The sequence below is a fragment of the Gymnoscopelus microlampas genome (assembly GCF_963454915.1).
Source record: "Gymnoscopelus microlampas genome assembly, chromosome: 20".
In the NCBI taxonomy this organism is placed as follows: Eukaryota; Metazoa; Chordata; class Actinopteri; order Myctophiformes; family Myctophidae; genus Gymnoscopelus; species Gymnoscopelus microlampas.
Genome location: NC_139957.1, coordinates 45,700,964 through 45,721,632, shown reverse-complemented (window position 1 = coordinate 45,721,632; position 20,669 = coordinate 45,700,964). Strand labels below are relative to the sequence as shown.

The window sequence follows — 20,669 nt, the reverse complement described above, 5'->3', positions numbered from 1 at the left end:
CACACAGAGGCTTAGAAACATGTTTCTGTACAGTAGAGGAACACATAGAGGATTAGAAACATGTTTCTATACAGTAGAGGAACACATAGAGGATTAGAAACATGTTTCTATACAGTAGAGGAACACATAGAGGATTAGAAACATGTTTCTATACAGTAGAGGAACACACAGAGGCTTAGAAACATGTTTCTATACAGGAGAGGAACACACAGAGGATTAGAAACATGTTTCTGTACAGTAGAGGAACACACAGAGGCTTAGAAACATGTTTCTATACAGTAGAGGAACACATAGAGGCTTAGAAACATGTTTCTATACAGTAGAGGAACACACAGAGGCTTAGAAACATGTTTCTATACAGGATAGGAACACATAGAGGCTTAGAAACATGTTTCTATACAGTAGAGGAACACATAGAGGCTTAGAAACATGTTTCTATACAGTAGAGGAACACATAGAGGATTAGAAACATGTTTCTATACAGTAGAGGAACACATAGAGGATTAGAAACATGTTTCTATACAGTAGAGGAACACACAGAGGCTTAGAAACATGTTTCTATACAGTAGAGGAACACATAGAGGCTTAGAAACATGTTTCTATACAGGAGAGGAACACACAGAGGATTAGAAACATGTTTCTATACAGTAGAGGAACACATAGAGGCTTAGAAACATGTTTCTATACAGTAGAGGAACACATAGAGGATTAGAAACATGTTTCTATACAGTAGAGGAACACACAGAGGATTAGAAACATGTTTCTATACAGTAGAGGAACACATAGAGGCTTAGAAACATGTTTCTATACAGTAGAGGAACACATAGAGGCTTAGAAACATGTTTCTATACAGTAGAGGAACACATAGAGGCTTAGAAACATGTTTCTATACAGTAGAGGAACACATAGAGGCTTAGAAACATGTTTCTATACAGTAGAGGAACACATAGAGGCTTAGAAACATGTTTCTATACAGTAGAGGAACACATAGAGGCTTAGAAACATGTTTCTATACAGTAGAGGAACACATAGAGGCTTAGAAACATAAGAAAAAAGCAAACCTATAATACAGTACTTATTTTATTTCAAAATAAATAAATAAAGAGGTATCCTAAGAGTATTTTTCTGAAAGGAAGTGAGCTCAATCCAAAGACAGAACAGGTCTCCCTCTTTCTTTGGTGTTTCGCCCAGGTGGGTGTGGTTTTGAGGTTAGGTTTAAGGCAGCGGTTCCCAAACAGTGGGTCGGGACCCATTTTTATGGGTCGACAGAGCAGACAGAAAAAGCAGGTTTCCCTGTCATCCATCCCTTCAGTCAACATTTGTTTAGCACTATGACACCACCAACACACACACACACACACACACACACTATGTCACCACTGCCGTAGGTTGTGTACCTACCTAGACACACACACACACACACACACACACACACACACACACACACACACACACACACACACACACACACTATGTCACCACTGCCGTAGGTTGTGTACCTTTAACACACACACACACACAGACACACAGAGTGTATTAGTTTAGCAGACAGTCCAGGGTTGGGTTCTACACTGTTCACGTATAGACAGGACTGTCACAATCATGACATCTTAGTCGACCATTCATTCATTTTTATACGAATAATTACGTTTGCGTGGCCTTGAACATAGAAGTAAGAATTACAGTACATTTACATTTGGCTTTCCAGTATTTCTGAACAATCAACATATGAACACTTTTCAACATGGAAACAATTATGCAAATAATTAGCGATCAGGTGATTACATAATAATTGTGACAGGCCTTAAGCATGAGCTGTCCAAGCTTGTTCCACCATTATGGGACTTCACGCGCACACACACACACACACACACACACACACACACACACACACACACACACACACACACACACACACACACACACACACACACACACACACACACACACACACACACACACACACACACACACACACACACACACACACACCCCACAGATATGATTATGAACAGTAAGGCCATCACATGCTTAGCACTTACAACAATAACAAATCAACCATCATCCCCTGTATGGCCACTTCAGACTCATGCCATCTGGACCAAGATACAGAACCTTGAAGTGGGAAAAGGTTTGTTTTTTTAGCAGGAGTTCTGTCCCCACAGCCATCACAGCATTAACCCCTTTAAGACCGGGAACGCATCTGTGTCATTTTAATATTTCTTTGGCTATTCAAAACAATTTGCTATTTTTTTAACCCACACACACACACACTGTGCTCTGGTCTCTAGTAACCTGAGGCCCATTCTAAAAACGCCTTCTAAATCCTGACCTAAGTTTTCTGAAAAACTTCAAATACTCATTAAAAAAATCACACCATGTGTGAAGGTAGCGGCGCCTTTGATACATTTTGTCATCGATATGTGTTTATAATGTGTTTATAGCCATGTGTCACGTGAAGCTTGACCAATCACTTTGTTGACGGGTCTGACCAATCAGAGCGTTGACGGGTCTGACCAATCAGAGCGTTGACGGGTCTGGCCAATCAGAGCGTTGACGGGTCTGACCAATCAGAGCGTTGACGGGTCTGACCAATCAGAACGTTGACGGTGAACACGGACAAAGTCAGGTATAGAGCAGGATCCGCTCTATACCGGCTAGCGCCGCTAAAAATTACAACAAATGTATGTTGCTACATACTGTACATAGCAACATGAACCCCAAAAGGGGTTCCCGTCCTGAAAGGTATCGTTACAAATAGGGGTTCACGCCCAAAATGGGTTAAATCGTGGAAAATGTGTGCAGATCTTTGAATATCTATATTTTCTAAGCGGACATCTGTAACTCAAATCTTTGCTTCTGGGGGGTCCCTGGAACAAAACATTTTGAGATGTGCTGCGCAGCTCCTGATTGAAGTTAATTGCGTTCACCTGTTGTTGTGCTGCTGCGCACCACAGGGCACATCTCCGCCAGGCCGGGTTGACCTACCCAGGCCCATGAAATGCATGCAGTAGGTAGATCTTAATGGGTTGAACAAACAGTCGTCTTGATAGGATTTCTTTCTTTTTTTCTGTGTGTTTATAGTGGGGACATGTGTGACAGTGGGCTGCATGTGTTTTTTGTTGTCGTTGTTGAACAGACTGTGAAGACAATCATCCCTTTGGGGACAAACAATAATAAAGACTATTATTATTATTAATACAACAAGAAGTGGATTAGAGTAAAGCAGGGCTGGGTTCAACAACGCTGTTCCAAGTATAAATCACCCTCAACCGTCAGAGGTGTGTGTGTGTGTGTGTGTGTGTGTGTGTGTGTGTGTGTGTGTGTGTGTGTGTGTGTGTGTGTGTGTGTGTGTGTGTGTGCACATGTGCTCTCATGTCAGCTCTGATGAGCCAGACCACATGCCCAGGTGGCGTGGCGTGCGTGCCAGGCTGCCACACAGAGTTCACATCTCAGTGAGGTGTGGACGCAATTTGAAACATGACCCACCCTGTCTGTCTGCCTGCCTGTCTGTCACACATGTGGTCAACCTCCTCCTTCTAACCATGTTGATTTCCTCGACTAAAACTGTGACGAAAAATGTCCGTCTACCTTTTTTCACTGACGAAAACTAAATAAGAACGAAATAAAAACTAAGCTACGATGACTAAAACTAAAACTAAATATATTGACAATTTCGTCAACAAATAAAAACTAGACTAAAACGTAACGAGGAATCTAGTGGAGAAGAGATCCAGTAGATCTTAAAAAAAAAAAAAAGTAATTTTATGTTTGGTTGCTCGGGTGTTGTGCTTTGAAGATAGCAGATCTACAAGCTCACAACTTGTGGGCCTGTAGATCGTCTATTTTCAGCTGGAAATTGGAAATACTCAAGTAAAGTTCAAATACCTCAAAATTATACTCAAGTACAGTACTTTAATAAATGTACTTAGTTACTTTCCACCAGTGGGAAAGCGTTTCTATTCTCCTGACCATTTTGCAGCAAACAAAGTGTCAGAAGTGAATATAGAATTATTATTATATCACTTCATTGTTCTGTAGAACTGTTAGAATTATGATATTTTAGGCTATTAGAAAGGCTATTTGAAAATAGCCGATCTACAAGCTCACAACGCGTCGCGATGCGACGTGTTGTGAGCTTGTAGATCTGCTATTTTCAAACATTTTAGTACTTTTACTTTTACTAGTACTTTTTTTTTAGATATGCTTACTTTTAAGTATATTTTGAAGCCAATACTTTTGTACTTACCCTCAAGTAAATTTTGAATTCCGGACTTTTACTTGTAACAGTATTTCTACATTGCAGTATTGATACTTTTACTTAAGTAACAAATCTGAGTATTCTTTCCACCACTGCCTGGAGCTTTGCATCAGTCGTGCGTCATAGACAGGCTGCATGTTGCAAGCTGTGGACAGGTAATTACACACTTTACAAACAACACTCTGGTACAACCTACCCAATAATGACATATTGGGATCGCAGGGTGCAGTGTTGAGTTTGTCGACTACCTTTTTTCCCACTGGCGAAAACTGAATAAAAACGAAATAAAAACTAAGCTACGATGACTAAAGCTAAGACTAAATATATTGACAATTTCGTCAACAAATAAAAACTAGATTAAAAATGTTAGTGAGGGACGAGTGGAGAAGAGATCCAGCAGAACTAAAAGACAAGTCATTTTATGTTTGGTTGCGCTCGGGTGTTACGATCTGAAAATAGCCGATCTACAAGCTCACAACGTGTCGTGCTGCGATGCATCGTGAGCTTGAAGATCGGCTATTTTCGGCATGCAACCAAGTGTAAAATCGGCCATTACGACTCCATCAAGGGACCGCCACAATACATTTTAGTCGACTAAATCATCTGTAGATTTAGTCGACTAAAACTGGACAAAAACTAAAACATTTCCGATGACTAAAATGCTAAATAAATATGACTGTGTGGGCGTGTATTGCGTAAATCAAATTGCCTACCTACTTTTTGGAAATTAACTGTTAGCTGATCAGAGTGATCAGTACATATGTGTGTGTGCTGTGTGCTATTATTAAGTATCATGAGCTTTTTCTGGGCTTAATTATTGGAATCTGATGGCAAATTCCGGGTCACACTGAAGTGTCATGTGTGAACGCACACGCACACGCACACACACACACACACACACACACACACACACACACACACACACACACACACACACACACACACACACACACACACACGACAACAGTACAGCTGTCTGCATGCATTTGCCAATAATGAATGATCTAAAAAGCCTTTTCCGAAAAGTACTGCTGGTCTCTACAACTACAAAAGTACTTCTGCCATAACTTGTTCGTCAGCGTTTCTATGCTGCAGCACAATGTCCAAGAACAACTTGGTATGTTCCTGTACACAGACATAACCATAATGAACCTACAACCTTTTTCAGGATCTGCATTCATTCATTTAGTGATGATAAGTAGGAGGAGGACGATGCACAGCCATTATATTCCACCCACCAAATTAGCCACAAATAGCAGATCTACAAGATCACAACGCGTCACAAATGTGACGCCTTGTGAGCTTGTAGATCTGCTATTTTTGGACAAGAGGTTTTGTGTGGACAGAAGGACTAGAAAAAACGGTCCAAGACAGTACAGAGCCACCTCAGGTTTAGTATTATATATTGTATATATACATTATATAATAAAAGGTTAGTATAACTATCAACTAGGGACTTTACTTTAATGTGAACCCAAGCTCCCTATGCGTCTACAGCAGGGGTCTTCAACAGGGGGTCCGGGCCCCCTAGGGGGTCCTCAGAGTTACTACAGGGGGTCCGCCAAATCTTTGAGTACTTTTTTTCTTTTTTACATTAACCACTTGAACCCTATCCATATTCTGAGGAGAACTTTAGCCGAAAATAGCAGATCTACAAGCTCACAACGCCTCGCGCTGCGAGGCGTTGTGAGCTTGTAGATCTGCTATTTTCGGGCAAAGAAGTTTGGTGTAGAGGGAAAAAAGAGCAGACCAAGTACAGTGTGAAAGGTCAGGTTTACAAGGTATTGATGGTGTAAGTGGTTACATGTCTGAAAATACACATGAATCCAAAATACACTGATGATCGTGCTGTCAAACAATAAAACTATATGGGATCTATGAGAAAGTCATGGGGGTCCCTGGCCTGCTTCATCTCTCTCTCAGCTAGGGGGTCCTTGGTCTGAAAAACTTACTAGAGACCAGAGCACAGTGTGTGAAACTCTGTTTCTAGTGCTGTTAGAAACAAACCAGGTTAGGAAAGTGATTCTGACCTGTTTGTTGCACTGCTGAATGGAACATGTTAATAAAAACTTACATTTCTGTACGGCTTTGTAAACTAACATGGCACAAGACAGACACCGGTAAGACAAATAACTTGAATATACAAATAAATGACTTGGCAATGACAGGTAGGCCTACTAATAATCAAAACAAATAATCTACGATGACCGCATCCTTAACACATTGGGTGCCAAAACCGTATATATTACTTCTTTTCAAAAACTGACGTCGAGTGCCAAAACCGTATATATATGTTGTTGTTTTTTCCCCTTCACAGCACCAGGAGATATGATTTTTCGAAGATTTAGACTTTAATCCACTTCCTGGTTAACTTATGACTTCAAAAGCCTGTATCTCTGCTCCTGTGTACTTCTTTTTTTACAATGTATTTTTGACTATTTTCAACTGGCTGCAACTATGGAACGGATTACCGAATGTTTTTAATTTTTTTTCCCCCGATTGTACGAGACCTCTATGTGTGTAATGAGGGTATCACCGTGAGGACGTGATCACTGAAAATATTTTGTGACTACTTGAAAAAGGTTAAATTGTTAAAAATCCAGGCACTCAACGTACACTTTTTTAATAAAACTCTGGCACCCCAAGTGCTAATAATGTTACACTTTCAAAACTTTTTTTCAAAGATAGCTCAAATATAAAATCTACAAGCTCACAACGCGTCACATCACGACATGACTGTAGAGTACAGTAAAAAGTATTGCCCTTAAGGGACATCAGGTTGAAAGCAGTTAAAGGAGCGTGGAAACAATGATAGAGATATGACATTTCTTCTCGAGTTCATCCAGCTGTTTTTTTATACAGATATTATAATCATTTCATCTAATCACAATTACGTTTGCATAATTGTTAAAAGAAATTGTTTCCATTGATTCAGAACTTATTAATGCAAAGAATTATTCTAACAATCATGCAAAAATAATTGCAGTTAGCTCAAATAATTGTGATTGGGGCGATGATGTAATAATTAGTACAGGCCTTGAGGTAAACAAGCCTTTTAGTCTATGATGTGAAAAAACTGAATTTCTCCTTTCATCTCTGGGCTGAAAGCTAAGCATTATCAACTTATTTACACCGCGAAAGTATCTGTGTAATTCTAGATTTCTTTGGCTATTCAAAAATAGCAGATCTACAAGCTCATAGCGCGGCACCGAGTGCCGCGCTATGAGCTTGTAGATCTGCTATTTTTGAAAGATCTTGAACATTTGTGCAAATCTTTGAATATATATTCTTTAAAAAGCAAACATTTGTAAAATATGTTGTTCCAGGGACCTCCAAAAGCAAAGATAGGAGTCAAAAATGTTCCCTTTAAAAATATAATTGTATATCTGCTATTTTTGAATATAGCCCAAAGTATAAAATAATGGTTATGGCTAAAAGCGACACATATATGCGTTTCTGGGTTGAGTGGGTGGCACAGAGTGCCGCGCTATGAGCTTGTAGATCTGCTATTTTTGAATAGCCAGAGTATAGGAAAATAATGGTTAAAGTGGTTCCACAGATGCGTTCTGGGTGTGAATGGGTCAGAGAACCCCTGATGATGATGGTACAGATTTCACCCTCTCTCAGTCAGCAGTAAGGGAGACAGTAGCAGAGCCACATGGTTCTGGAAGGGTGCCACGCTTTACAACAATGTACACACACACCATCACAATCCTAGAAAGAACCTAGGAGAAGGGCTGTGTGTGTGTGTGTGTGTGTGTGTGTGTGTGTGTGTGTGTGTGTGTGTGTGTGTGTGTGTGTGTGTGAGAGAGAGTTCTACACTTTAACAAACCTAAATGCTGTGTAGAGATGCCATTTTCCCCCAGCCCAATAAAAGTCCATGAGACAGGAACACAAACTGTAACGGACATGTTATGTTATATCAGTGGTTCTCAACCTGTGGGTCGGTGACAATTTAAGGACTTTTAAGACCTTTTAACCCATTAAGACCTGAAGCGATTCTTAAAAATGTTTTCTAAATCCTAACGTTTTTTTGAAAAAAATCAAAAAACAAAAACAAATCTCAAGATTTTTCAAAAATAGCAGATCTACAAGCTCATAGCGCGGCACTCGGTGCCGCGCTATGAGCTTGTATATCTGCTATTTTTGAATAGCCAAAGAAATCTAAAGTGACACAGATGCGTTCCAGGTCTTAATGGGTTAAAATAAGATAAAATAAAAAACTAAAGACAATTACTGCATCAAAAGTAATCAACAGACTATAATATAAAAACTGGACAGGCATTGGGCAAATTGTCAAATGATTTAAGAAAGAGGCAAAACATTGTGAAAACAGCCGATCTACAAGCTTCGCAACGCCTCGCAACGGGAGGCGTTGTGAGCTTGTAGATCGGCTGTTTTCACAAAATGTATCTGTGGGAACCGAGTCAAACTAAATGTAATGCCTCAACTTCTACAATTCAAGTGCTTATCAGGGTTGGGGGTCCCCAGTTCAAACATGTTTTTTGGGGGGGTGGGGGGGGGGGCTTGAGAACCACTGTGTTATATGACACAACAGGGGAGAAAAAACATGCATATCAAGAGCTTGAAATGCTGATATCAGCAGTTGGAAGCCCAACCAAGCAGCATTCTCTCTCCAGGGACATGCTAGAGCTGCATTGTTGATGATGCACCGCTGCTATGAAAACCAATGCAACAACATAGCCTAGCTACACTGTGGGGGGGGGGGGGGGGGTGTATACAAAAGAAAAAACGCAGGCAGGCTTATTTGACTTCACACACACACACACACACACACAGTCCCAAACGTCACTAAACAGCCGTGGCAGGGGAGGCTTCCAATCCAAACAGACCCAGAAATATATAATAAATATATATAATAGAGGAGCTCCTTGAATGCTATTTTTTTTTTACAATTGAATACTTCATAGAGAGCAGAGCGGTGATGGAAGAAGTACTCATTTTTTTTTTAAGTAAAAGCAGAAATACCCTATTGTAGAAATAGCCTGTTACAAGTTACAAGTCCACAGTATTGGTATCAAAAATTCAAAATGTACTTAAAAGTGAGAAAAGTAATAAAGTAGTCATTTAGCAGAATGTCCCGTTTCGGTATGAAACATACAAATCTTTTGAAAATAGCAGATCTTGTAGATCGTCTATTTTCAAAAGGCCAAATGTGTGTGAGTGTGTGTGTGTGTGAGTGTGTTAATATATATTGTATGTTTTGTAATAATAATCAAAATCTACGAAGTAACTAGTAAGTAAAGTTTTCAAATAATTATAGTGGAGTAAAAAGTTTATGCATATATTTTAAGCATATAGTTTATGCATATATTGCAAATATCAAATATAATAGGGAAGCTCCTTGAATGCCATCGTTTACAATAGAATACTTCACATAGAGATTACATTAATAACCTTACAGGATGGATGGCCAGCTACAGTAAAAACACCATAATAATAATATAAACGCAGTTACATCATCATGACGCACAGTATATTCATGTAAACATCCAGTATTTCACACATACTGTACATAAACGTACATAATAAGCTTCATGTCAGCATGCCTAACCAGGGGCTTCAACAAACGCTTTTGCTCCAGACCAAAAAGAGAGACGGGGAAAGCACCTGTCGTTTTAGATTTTAACCACCTTGACCATTATCTTATACGTTGGCTATTCAAAAATAGCAGATCTACAAGCTCATAGCGCGGCACCGAGTGCCGCGCTATGAGCTTGTAGATCTGCTATTTTTTGAAAAATCATAAACCATTTGTGCAAATCTTTGAATATATATATATTCTTTAAGCAAACATTTGTAACTCAAATATTTGCTTCTGGGGGGTTTCTACAAATGTCTTCTAAATCCTAAAAGTGTTTTGAAAGAACGTATGTGTTGTTATAATATCAGTGGTTCTCAAACTTTTTCATGTCAAGGACCTCCAAAATGATATGTATTTGGCCCACGGACCCCCATCTGAACATATGTTGTTCCAGGGACCCCCACCCAGAAGCAAAGATTTGAGTTAAACATTTTCCTTTAAAACAAATTTATATTCAAAGATTTTTTTTTTTTCAAAAATAGCAGATCTACAAGCTCATTAGCGCTGACATCTGCTATGTTTTAATACATACTGTACATAAACATACATAAAGGTTCATGTTAGAATGCCTGCTATACCAGGGGTTCACAAATTGTTTTGCTCGAGACCAAAAAAGAGAAATTAAGACATTATTTGCCCGGGACCCAAATTATTGTAAAAAATAGCCGATCTACAAGCTGCTCACGAGCTTGTAGATCTGCTATGTTCCCTACTTCTTAAACATTTGTTTTCAAATGTATGGAATTTCTTTGGATTTTTGGTATTCATTTATGAAATTATTTTGAAAAGTCTGAATTTGTTTTTAATTCATAATTATTATTTTTTTCTTTTTTTTGGGGGGGGGGGGTTAAATCCTTTGAAATAATTGTAAAAAGAAATTGGAAAATAATGACTTTTTTTTTTTACTGAAGATATGTATTCGTGACCCACAAATAGGTCCCCACCCACAGTTTGGGAACCAGTGTTGCTGGAGACACGACCCCGTTATGTAACTGTTGTTTATAGCTAGCTTAGCTTAGCCATGCTATGCTAAGGTGGCTGTAGCTTTAGCATAGCATAGCAGCTACGCACCAACTATAACGTAAACATTAGCAGCATTTATGGATAATTAATTAATTAAAATGTTATGGAAATGACATTCTGGGGGAGGAGGGGGGGGGGGGCTGATCTACAAGCTCACGATGCATTGCTCTGTGAGCTTGTAGATCTATGGCTAGAATGTCCTAGTATGAGAAAACATTTGGGGGAAAATGCAAAGAGGGGGAATTTGAAACTTTTATGGATATTTATTTAAAAATGTGACATTTATATTAAAGACCTTTAGGGGCATTGGTTCTCTAAGTGGGGTCCGGGGACCCCCAGGGGTCCTTTTGGGGGGGTCCCCAGAAAAAGTGGTTAATATAGCATCACAATCATCTTAACCACTTAATCCATTTATATGTTGCCTATTCAAAAATAGCAGATCTACAAGCTCTCAGCGTGTCACTAGATCTTTTATTTTTGGAAATATTATTATATATATATTTAACCCATTACGACCTGGAACTGTGTCATTATTTTACACTTTGGGCTATTCAAAAATCGTGAAAATGTGTGCAAATCTTCTGAATATATATATTTTTTAAGCAAACACTTTTAACTCAAGTCTTTGCTTCTGGGGGGTCCCTGGAACAAATTATTTTGATGGGGTCCGCGGCAAATAACATAATTGTGGGGGTCCTTGACATGAAAAAGATTGATCACCACTGATATAGAAACATAGGTTTTTCAGAAAACTGTTGAGATTTAGGAGACATGTAGAATCGGCTTCAGGTCTCAATTGGTTAAAATGTTTTGGACATTTTTTGGATCATTTTGAATTTATGAACACAAATCTTCTCTTCTGGGGGGGTCCCTCTCTCCCTGGCACAAAACATTTTCAGATGAGGGGGTCCGCGGCCAAATATATACACACAAATATACACACACACACACATACATACATACATACATACATACATACATACATACATACATACATACATATTTAGGGGACCTTAGGCACGATAAAGTTTGAGAAGCACTGCTTTAAGGACCTTTTTCCAGAGGCTTATTTATATAAAGACATTTAAATGCAATAATAATAATAACAGAATAATAATAATAATAATAATAATAACCTGTTGTTCCTGATGCTGCTCAGCACCACCAGCACCTGACCCAGGTATGTGTCCATGGCGTCCTGACCCCGAGCAGAGAGCCTGCACGGCGGGGAGGGGACGGCCGGGGAGCCGCTGCTGGTCCCTCCGGTGGTCCCACTAGCAGGGGTCCCGGTGGTCCCTCCTCCACCCCCGCCAGGCACCCGGTGCTCCGGCCTCTGCTGCAGCGGGCTGAGGGAGCCCTCCGCCGGGCTCAGCTCCAGCTGCAGCTCCCGCACGAACGAGCCGAACTTCCGCATGAGGAACTCCAGCCTCGGGGAGTCTTCAGCACCTCCACCTACGGAGGAGCCTCCTCCAGTGGAACTACCACCACCTCCTCCTCCTCCCACCCTGAGTTTGAGCTGTGTCCACAGGGCCGGGTAGAAGAGGCAGTCCCTCCACAGGGAGCAGACGGACGAGGCCCGCAGCTTGTCCCGGTCGGAGAGGAAGGAGAAGATGTGGACGATCAGCTCGCTGGGCAGCGCCATCACACCTCCTCCACCTCCACACAGACCTCCTCCACCTCCACACAGAGCCATGGAGGAGAGGATGAGATGTTTGTGTCCCTGTTGAATGATGCTGGAATATACAGCGGTTTAATGACGGGAGAAATAAAGTCCTGGTTTAATATGTTTCTCTTCTTCTTCTTCTGCTGCTGCTTCTCCTTCAACGACAATAAAAACACACGCAGCGTCTGAGCTGCCTGACTTCAGTGACCGCGTTGCCAGGTTGTGCGAGAGAAACGAGCCAACCGGGCTTATGAAAACAAGCCTAAAATAAGTAAGCGGGCCAGTCACACATTTGTTGTCGTTTTAGACTAGTGATTCTCAAACATTGTTTTTATATCAAGGACCCCCCCCCCCCCCCCCAAATTAATATGTATTTGACCACGTACTCCCCATCTGAAAATATTTTGTGCCAGGGAACCCCCCCAATACGACATTTGTGTAACATTAAACAAAAAATATATATAAAACATCGAGATATTTTGAAAATAGCCAATCTAAGCTAAACAAGGCGTCGCATCGCGAGCTTTTAGGTCGGTTTAAAAACTTTAAAGTGGTTAAACTGAAACAAGCCCAAAAAAATCAACTAGAGAAAAGCCCAAAGGCGCTTAAAGTGAGCAGACTTGGCAACCCTGCTGAGCAGCCTGACTTCAATACTACCAGGACCATACCACTTCTTCTTATGGCCAGGGGGGGGGGTGGTGAATATGGCATTCACAACCAAACGACATTCATCATTGATTCATTTCGGCAATTTCATCCTCTCTGCGATGTGAGGAAGTGATCCTCGGTCATGTTGATGTGGATAAATGTCTCTTATTGATTATTTATGTTTCTAGTCATTTGGTTCGGTCCAAATCACTGGTATTTTTGCCATACCACCATGCGCCGCGGGAAGGCGCTGCTGTGATCTGTGATCTGTGCAGCAAAAAGGGACAGGGGCAGTGGTGGAAAAAGTCAAATTCTTTACTTAAGTAAAAGTACCAATACTGCACTATAAAAATACTCTGTTACAAAAATAAAAAATAAAAAATACTCTGTTAGTAAAAGTCCAGAATTAAAAATGTACTTGAGTAAAGGTACAAAATTATTGGCATCAAAATGTACTTAAAGTACAAAAAGTAGTACTAAATATTTGAAAATATCCTTTCAAATAGCCTATGTATAAAATAGGGCTAAAGTGGTTAATGTATGTTTCATCATGATTTATATCTGAAAAGTAACTAGTAACTAAAGTTTTCAAATAATTGTAGTGGAGTAAAAGTACAATATTTGCCTCTGAGATGCAGTGGAGTAGAAGTAAAATTATTGGAAATTGGAAATACTCAAGTAAAGTACAAATACCTCAAAATTGTACTTAAGTACAGTACTTCAGTAAATGTACTTAGTTACTTTCCACCACTGGAAAGGGGTAAATAAATAAAAAAGAAAGAAATGGGACCAAATAACACGTGAACTTTATTTTGGAACGCATTTTCCTTCAAGCTGTTAAGAGTACCTCTGATTTTCTTTCTCCTGATTTCAAGCTGGCATCCATATTTTGAGCATGTCAATAAACCTTTCAAAGATTAAAAAAAAAGAAAAAGAAATAGCAGATCTACAATGTCAAAATGCAGCAAAAAGCAATGCATTATGACCATCTGCTATTCATAACAATGCCTGACTAGTCCCATAATTTTCTGCCCACATTTTCAAACCTATAGGCTATCTTAATATAATTGGTCATCATCATCACTAATGTTCATTATGAGATCATGGTCTCATGAAATGGCCATACGCTTTAACATGAAGTTGATGATACCATTTTACCATTACTGTCACTTTAGATAATTATGCTTTTCCCATGTTTGTTTTCAGTTTACAGCCATAACACTGCAGTTGATTAACTGAATACATAGGCTCACAATGGAAATGGGCCTTTTGTAGCATCATTGTATGATTCATACCACTGTACTATTTGCAAAATGTTAATAAAGTATTCAATCAATGAATCCATTTCATATCCTGGGCAGTACACTACCTTATGCAGTACACTGCCTTATGCAGTACACTACCTTATGCAGTTACTTTACACCACTGGTAAACAGTGGAAACTTTCACTTTATCCTCACACACTGTGGGTCAAAACCTGACATAATAATAATAATAATAATAATAATAATAATAATAATAATAATAATAATAATAATAATAATAATAATAATAATAAAACAATCTTATTATAAAAATCCAATCATAAAACATAATTGAACATCAAAGCTTATGAATCTCACTGAAAATAAATAAACATGAAAAACAAAACACTGAATTTAATCTAATTACATATTTAAACTAATAGTCTAGCATGAAGTTAAAAGCAGAGATTCAATATATTAATATAGCTGCAAGCAGCGATAATATGGGGCCAGGAGAGAGAAATGATAATTCCTTTAACAGGTCAGTTCATGAAAGTCCTTGCGGTCTTGTTTCCAATGAGTGCCTGTGAGCAATTAGGGGTTAAGAGTCTTGCTCAGGGACAAATTTCATTTCATCGACACATTTGCTGACCTGGCCTGGAATCGTACCTGGGGCAACCAGAGTCTCTGGCTCCCTAGGCGGGCTCACTAACCACTCAGCTATGGCCACCCCTCAGAGAGAGAGAGAGAGAGAGAGAGAGAGAGAGAGAGAGAGAGAGAGAGAGAGAGAGAGAGAGAGAGAGAGAGAGAGAGAGAGAGAGAGAGAGAGAGAGAGAGAGAGAGAGAGAGAGAGAGAGAGAGAGAGAGAGAGAGAGAGATAGATAGATACGGAATAGATTGAAGAGACATAGAGAGAGACAAATGGAATAGATTGAAGAGACAGAGAGAGAGACATGGAAACGGAATAGATTGAAGAGAAAGACATGGAAATGGAATAGATTGAAGAGAGAGAGAGAGAGCGCCATGGAAACGGAATAGATTGAGTCATGTTTTTTGCATTTCAACTTAAATGAGTCTGCATCAAGTGAGGCTTGAACCGGCAACCTTACGGTCATGAAGCACTCTTAGGTAGCTGCAACACTACCTATAGTGCTATATCTTTGTCCAGGCTGATATTGTCTGTTGAGGATCACAAACTCTTGCCTTCTGTCATGACCCAAGCCCCTGTTTCACTAACACTAATATCACTCGTTCACAAACCATTTACCAATGAAGAAATTGTACATCTCCTCAGAACCAAAATTAGTGAAAGTAGCCGATCTACAAGCTCACAAACCATTAAAAGTTGTCAGATTGTACATTGGCTATTTTCACAATGAAGTATGTTATACATTGAAAAAACATACTCTCATTGCTATCTGAAAAGTTGTGAGATTGTAGATCAGCTGTATGTAAAAAACACTCAATTAAGTATTTCATGTTATCTTTAACAATTGCAGATGTATTCATTGATAGTCATGTTGTGTGAAATGCAACTCAGATGAAGTCTGCACCAAGTGAGGCTTGAACTGGTGACCTTCAGGTTGTGGGGCACACATTTAAGCGAGAAGCCACCAACAGACAAGAACCTGTGAAAAAGGAGATCACACAGATCATACAGTTTCACGCAAATAGCTGAAAAATCCTGGGTTTAAGTGTTTTTCAAACTGCTCAAGATTGCGGACAATCTAAGGGCGGTGCTTACTGGTCAACGTGATAGATGTGTTCCTCATTAGTCAAGGCACATGTGTAAGCAGGTCTAATGGCTGTCGGCCAAACGAGGCATGACTTTTGCCTGTTTAAAGTTTCAATTTTCAAAAAATTGCTATAGCGCCCCCGTTTGACCAATTGGAGTAAGATTGGTTTCAGTGATATTTGGAATGGCCCTTTACATTTCTGCAAAGTTTCAAAGAATGGTAAGTCTGCATGTATGTGTTAGGGGCAGATGAATAATTGTCATAAAACTGCAATATTCATTGGCTCATTAAAGCTTCATTTTTTCACTTATGGAAGATATTTTGCAAACGTTTTTTGGTATAGGTCCAAAGTTCATGTGGAAAAAGTTTCGTGCAGATTACTCAAAAATCCCAGGAGGAGATAGGTTTTAACTGTTTTTCATATAATTCCAAATGGTGGGAGATCTAAAGGTCAGAGGTCAAAAGTCAGAGTGTGAAAGTTGTTCAGCATGAGGAGACGCATGTGTGCATCGAAGTTTCATGGCTGTAGGTCAAACACGGCATGAGTTGTACCTGTTCAAAGTTGGCATTTTTCAATTGAGTGCTATAGCGCCACCTTTTGACGAAAGATTGTGAGAATTATTTCTTGATCGTTTTTCATGACCATCTATCATATGGCCGAGTTTCATAAAAAGCGACTGCACGGTTCAGCCAGAACTGCCAAAAGTGGCAGAAGAAGAAATGGAATAATGCGAATAACAATATGGGTCCATGCTGGAAGCCTGGCCCCATAATTAATGATTCAGTGCATCTTATGAATCAGCATATTATTATCACAGATTCAGGATCAGCACTGCACGTTCAAGCTAGCTAGCTCCAGGTTAGAATTGCGAACGGAAGTCTATGGGAAACGCCATTGTAACGTTAGCATTGTAGCGCTAGCGATGCTAACGGCGGCTAACGGGAGCAGTAACGAAGTTCCAATAGGGGCGGGGCCTATAATATCAGCTTTGACTCGCCTCATGAGTGTCAACTAAATAATCATCATTAAATGGTCGCCTGGGTAACGCGACTTTAAACCTCGCGGCACACCGCGTAACCATGGCAACGTCCACGCGCAGATCGGAGGTCTTGTGTGCAACGTCAGGAGGTTGCCTCGGTTGACCAATCGGAATCGGCTCACAAGTCCCTGTGACGTCAGATCCAGGCTGTGTATAAAGTCTCTCCTCACAGAGAGAGTCTTCATTCCACCTTGAACTCTGTCTGATCCCACTGTCTGTAGACAGCTGTGAGAGAGATAAAGAGTCATGACAGACTACATGGACATGCATACAGTTAATTATATGATGCAGCAGCATGTCCCAGAGACCCAGAAGAAGAAGAAGAAACCACGCCTGTCCCGCCTCCGCTCGCTGTTTGGGAGGCGCCGCCCAAAGGGCGAGGAGAAGGAGGAGGAGAAGGAGGAGGCACCAAAGCCTCTCCAGACCACCACCACCACCGCTGCTGCTGCTGGGGTTGGGTCAGTGGGTGGTGATGATGATGTCATCTTCATCATCACCCCCAGCAGTGACGTCAGGGCATGTCCTCACTGTACGGCCATCATCTTCAACCACAACCACATCAGGTTCCACACCAACGTGAAGGTGGAGCAGGTAGTCACGATGGAGGACGGTAGATACGGCCTCAGGTTCAAACCCTCCAACGTCATCAGGGCGGAGCAGCAGGAGGAGGAGGAGGACGCCGGGCGTAACGGCGCGGTGACCTGCGCCGCCTGCCGCCATGAGTTCCCCTGGACCACACCCAAGGAGAAGGTTCTGGTGTTTCTGCGGAGGCTGTGGCTCAGCGTTAAGAACAAGAAACCATGGAGCAGTGGGGAGGTGGCGTTTCTGATTATGTTAGTTTGGGGGCTAGTGGGAATACCGCTTATGGTTCTAATAACACCTGTGCCGGCGCTCCTCCTTATGGCTGTATACTATTATTATGACGCTATGACGGGGCGGGGCTGCTGGAATGAGAAGCTGAGGGAGTGAGTGATGGACAGACACACTGTGACTCTGACAGCGGGCATGGGGAGGGACACACATTTCTAATGGACATCGTTCCCAATGGGCATTGAGTTTTAAAAATGCTAAATAAATGTACTTTTGTTACATGTACAGAATATTACGACACTTTGCCTTTGTAGATCTGCCATTTATGTTTTAAAATGGTTCTTTTGATAAATGTATTACGACGCTCAAAACTCTGGTTCAAGATCTTGTAATGTGAAATGTGAATAAATATAAAAAATGTGAAATGACTGTTATGCCTTCTTATTGACTACATAGTGTACATTGTTTTGGGGAGGGGAGGAGGGTCCTTGAGGAGGTGGTTCTAAATATGCTAGTGGGTCCAGAGCTCAAAAAAGGTTGAGAAGCTCTGATCTACAAGACCACAAGGGAGTGTGATAATAATAATAATACATTTAATGTGTATTAAGGGGATGTCACCCCTTACTGTATGCTACACTGTCTATGTCTATGAATTGAATACTTTAAGGACCCCAATGGAAACAAGACCGCAAGGACCTTTTTTGGACGGACCTTTTAGACAAAGTATCATAAATGTAATTGTGCTGTTTAGATTCTTTTGCCTAATGAAATATTTGAGGACACTTGGAGACAATCAATCAATCTGTTCTGAATGTGTCAGTGCATTCCAGGATGACTCTGGTTAATGAAATAATCTCATTTAATGTCACATCACAGGTTTATAGGTGTAAACATTTAATGTTACATCACAGGTTTATAGGTGTAAACATTTAATGTTACATCACAGGTTTATAGGTGTAAACATTTAATGTCACATCACAGGTTTATAGGTGTAAACATTTAATGTCACATTACAGGTTTACAGGTGTAAACATTTAATGTCACATCACAGGTTTATAGGTGTAAACATTTAATGTCACATCACAGGTTTACAGGTGTAAACATTTAATGTCACATCACAGGTTTACAGGTGTAAACATTTAATGTCACATCACAGGTTTATAGGTGTAAACAGGAGGCTGAGATTCATGTTAATATAAGCCCCATCATTTGTAGTTTTCAGAAAAGTTGTAGCTGCCACAGGTTCAACAAATGTCCACGCATCATACAGATGTCTTTTCTGGGATTTTATTGACACACGACTTCTCCAAACAGTCACCATTAAGACACCTTCAAAACTATAAAAGGGAAATAAAACATACATTATCTCAGTTGAGTCCATAACCATTATGAAACAGAGTCCTCTGATTAGTGAGGCCACACAGGTGCATGCGAATAATTAGTGACATTTTACAATGAAGTCTTCCAAACAAAGTTTAACTTGTAAAAGTTGATTTAAAAAAAAATAAACGCAACACAACAATACATCACAAATCAATGAAAGTCACATAATACAATAAGCATTTACCGTGTGCGCCTCTTGAACCTTGTGCAGAACTTTGCCAATATCATTATCTCTCTCTCTCTCTCTCTCTCTCTCTCTCTCTCTCTCTCTCTCTCTCTCTCTGTCTTAAACCCATCAAGACCTGAAGCCGAATCTACATGTCTCTTAAATCCCAACAGTATTCTGAAAAACCTATGTTTCTACTGTATATCAGTGGTGGTGGATCTTTTTCATGTCAAGGACCCCCAAAATTGTGTATTTGGCCGTGGACCCCCATCTCAAAGTATTTTGTTCCAGGTACCCCCCAGAAGCAAAGATTTGAGTTAAACATGTTCGCTTTAATAAGATAAGATTTAAGATTTGCACACATTTTCACGATTTTTCAAAAATAGCAGATCTACCAGCCGAGTGCCGCGCTATGAACTTGTAGATCTGCTATTTTTGAATAGCAGATCTCAGCTTCACTCTGACCAATTTACCGTAAACCCTCTAAGCAACGGGCACAGCATTTTGACCTTAAGTCTTGTACTATATAAACCTTTTTAATATATTTATTGTAACTTTTAGTACTATTTATTCATAATGAAATGAACCCTTTTTAACCCAGAATTAACAGGAATTTCACATAAATAAAAACATATATATTTATAACTGAAACCACTGTCTCTCCTTCTGGGGCAGCCAGTTACAAAAGGGAAACGAGGAATGGAGAGAATAGAACGAAAAGAAAAGAGCGAGGAGAAAAAACATACTATACTACATAGACATGCAGTCAGTCACATATCCCAGATATTCATAAGAATAACAATGTTGTATGATGTTATAAAGAGGCAGCATATTGTTGCTGTCAGGCAGAATCCTTCCACAAGCTGGAATGAGCTTGTAGATCTGCTATACTTTTGCTATTTTAGAATTTGAATCCTGAAAAGTAACAGTTTTGGACAAATGAGGTTTCCACCGGACAGAGACGATATATAAAATAGTGTATGTACATGATGAACATTATATCTGCATTATAAAAAGCAGCAAATAAGTAACAGATAAGTACCTGGGGACACAATGTAGCAGCAAAAACACACACACGTGTGCATAAGAA

At 40.0% G+C, this 20,669-nt stretch overlaps 1 protein-coding gene across 2 annotated transcripts in view; it reads right to left on the bottom strand.

The window, feature by feature from the left end:
- The window catches only part of fbxo33 (F-box protein 33), a 42,487-nt gene extending 29,786 nt beyond the window's left edge, over positions 1-12,701 (bottom strand). For both annotated transcript variants that reach the window (XM_084044917.1, XM_084044916.1), the window contains exon 1: positions 12,026-12,701. In XM_084044917.1, the coding sequence (XP_083901043.1) occupies positions 12,026-12,582 (557 nt within the window). In that variant the 5' untranslated portion in view covers positions 12,583-12,701. The remainder of the gene's footprint in view (positions 1-12,025) is intronic.
- Between the last annotated feature and the right edge of the window lie 7,968 nt (positions 12,702-20,669).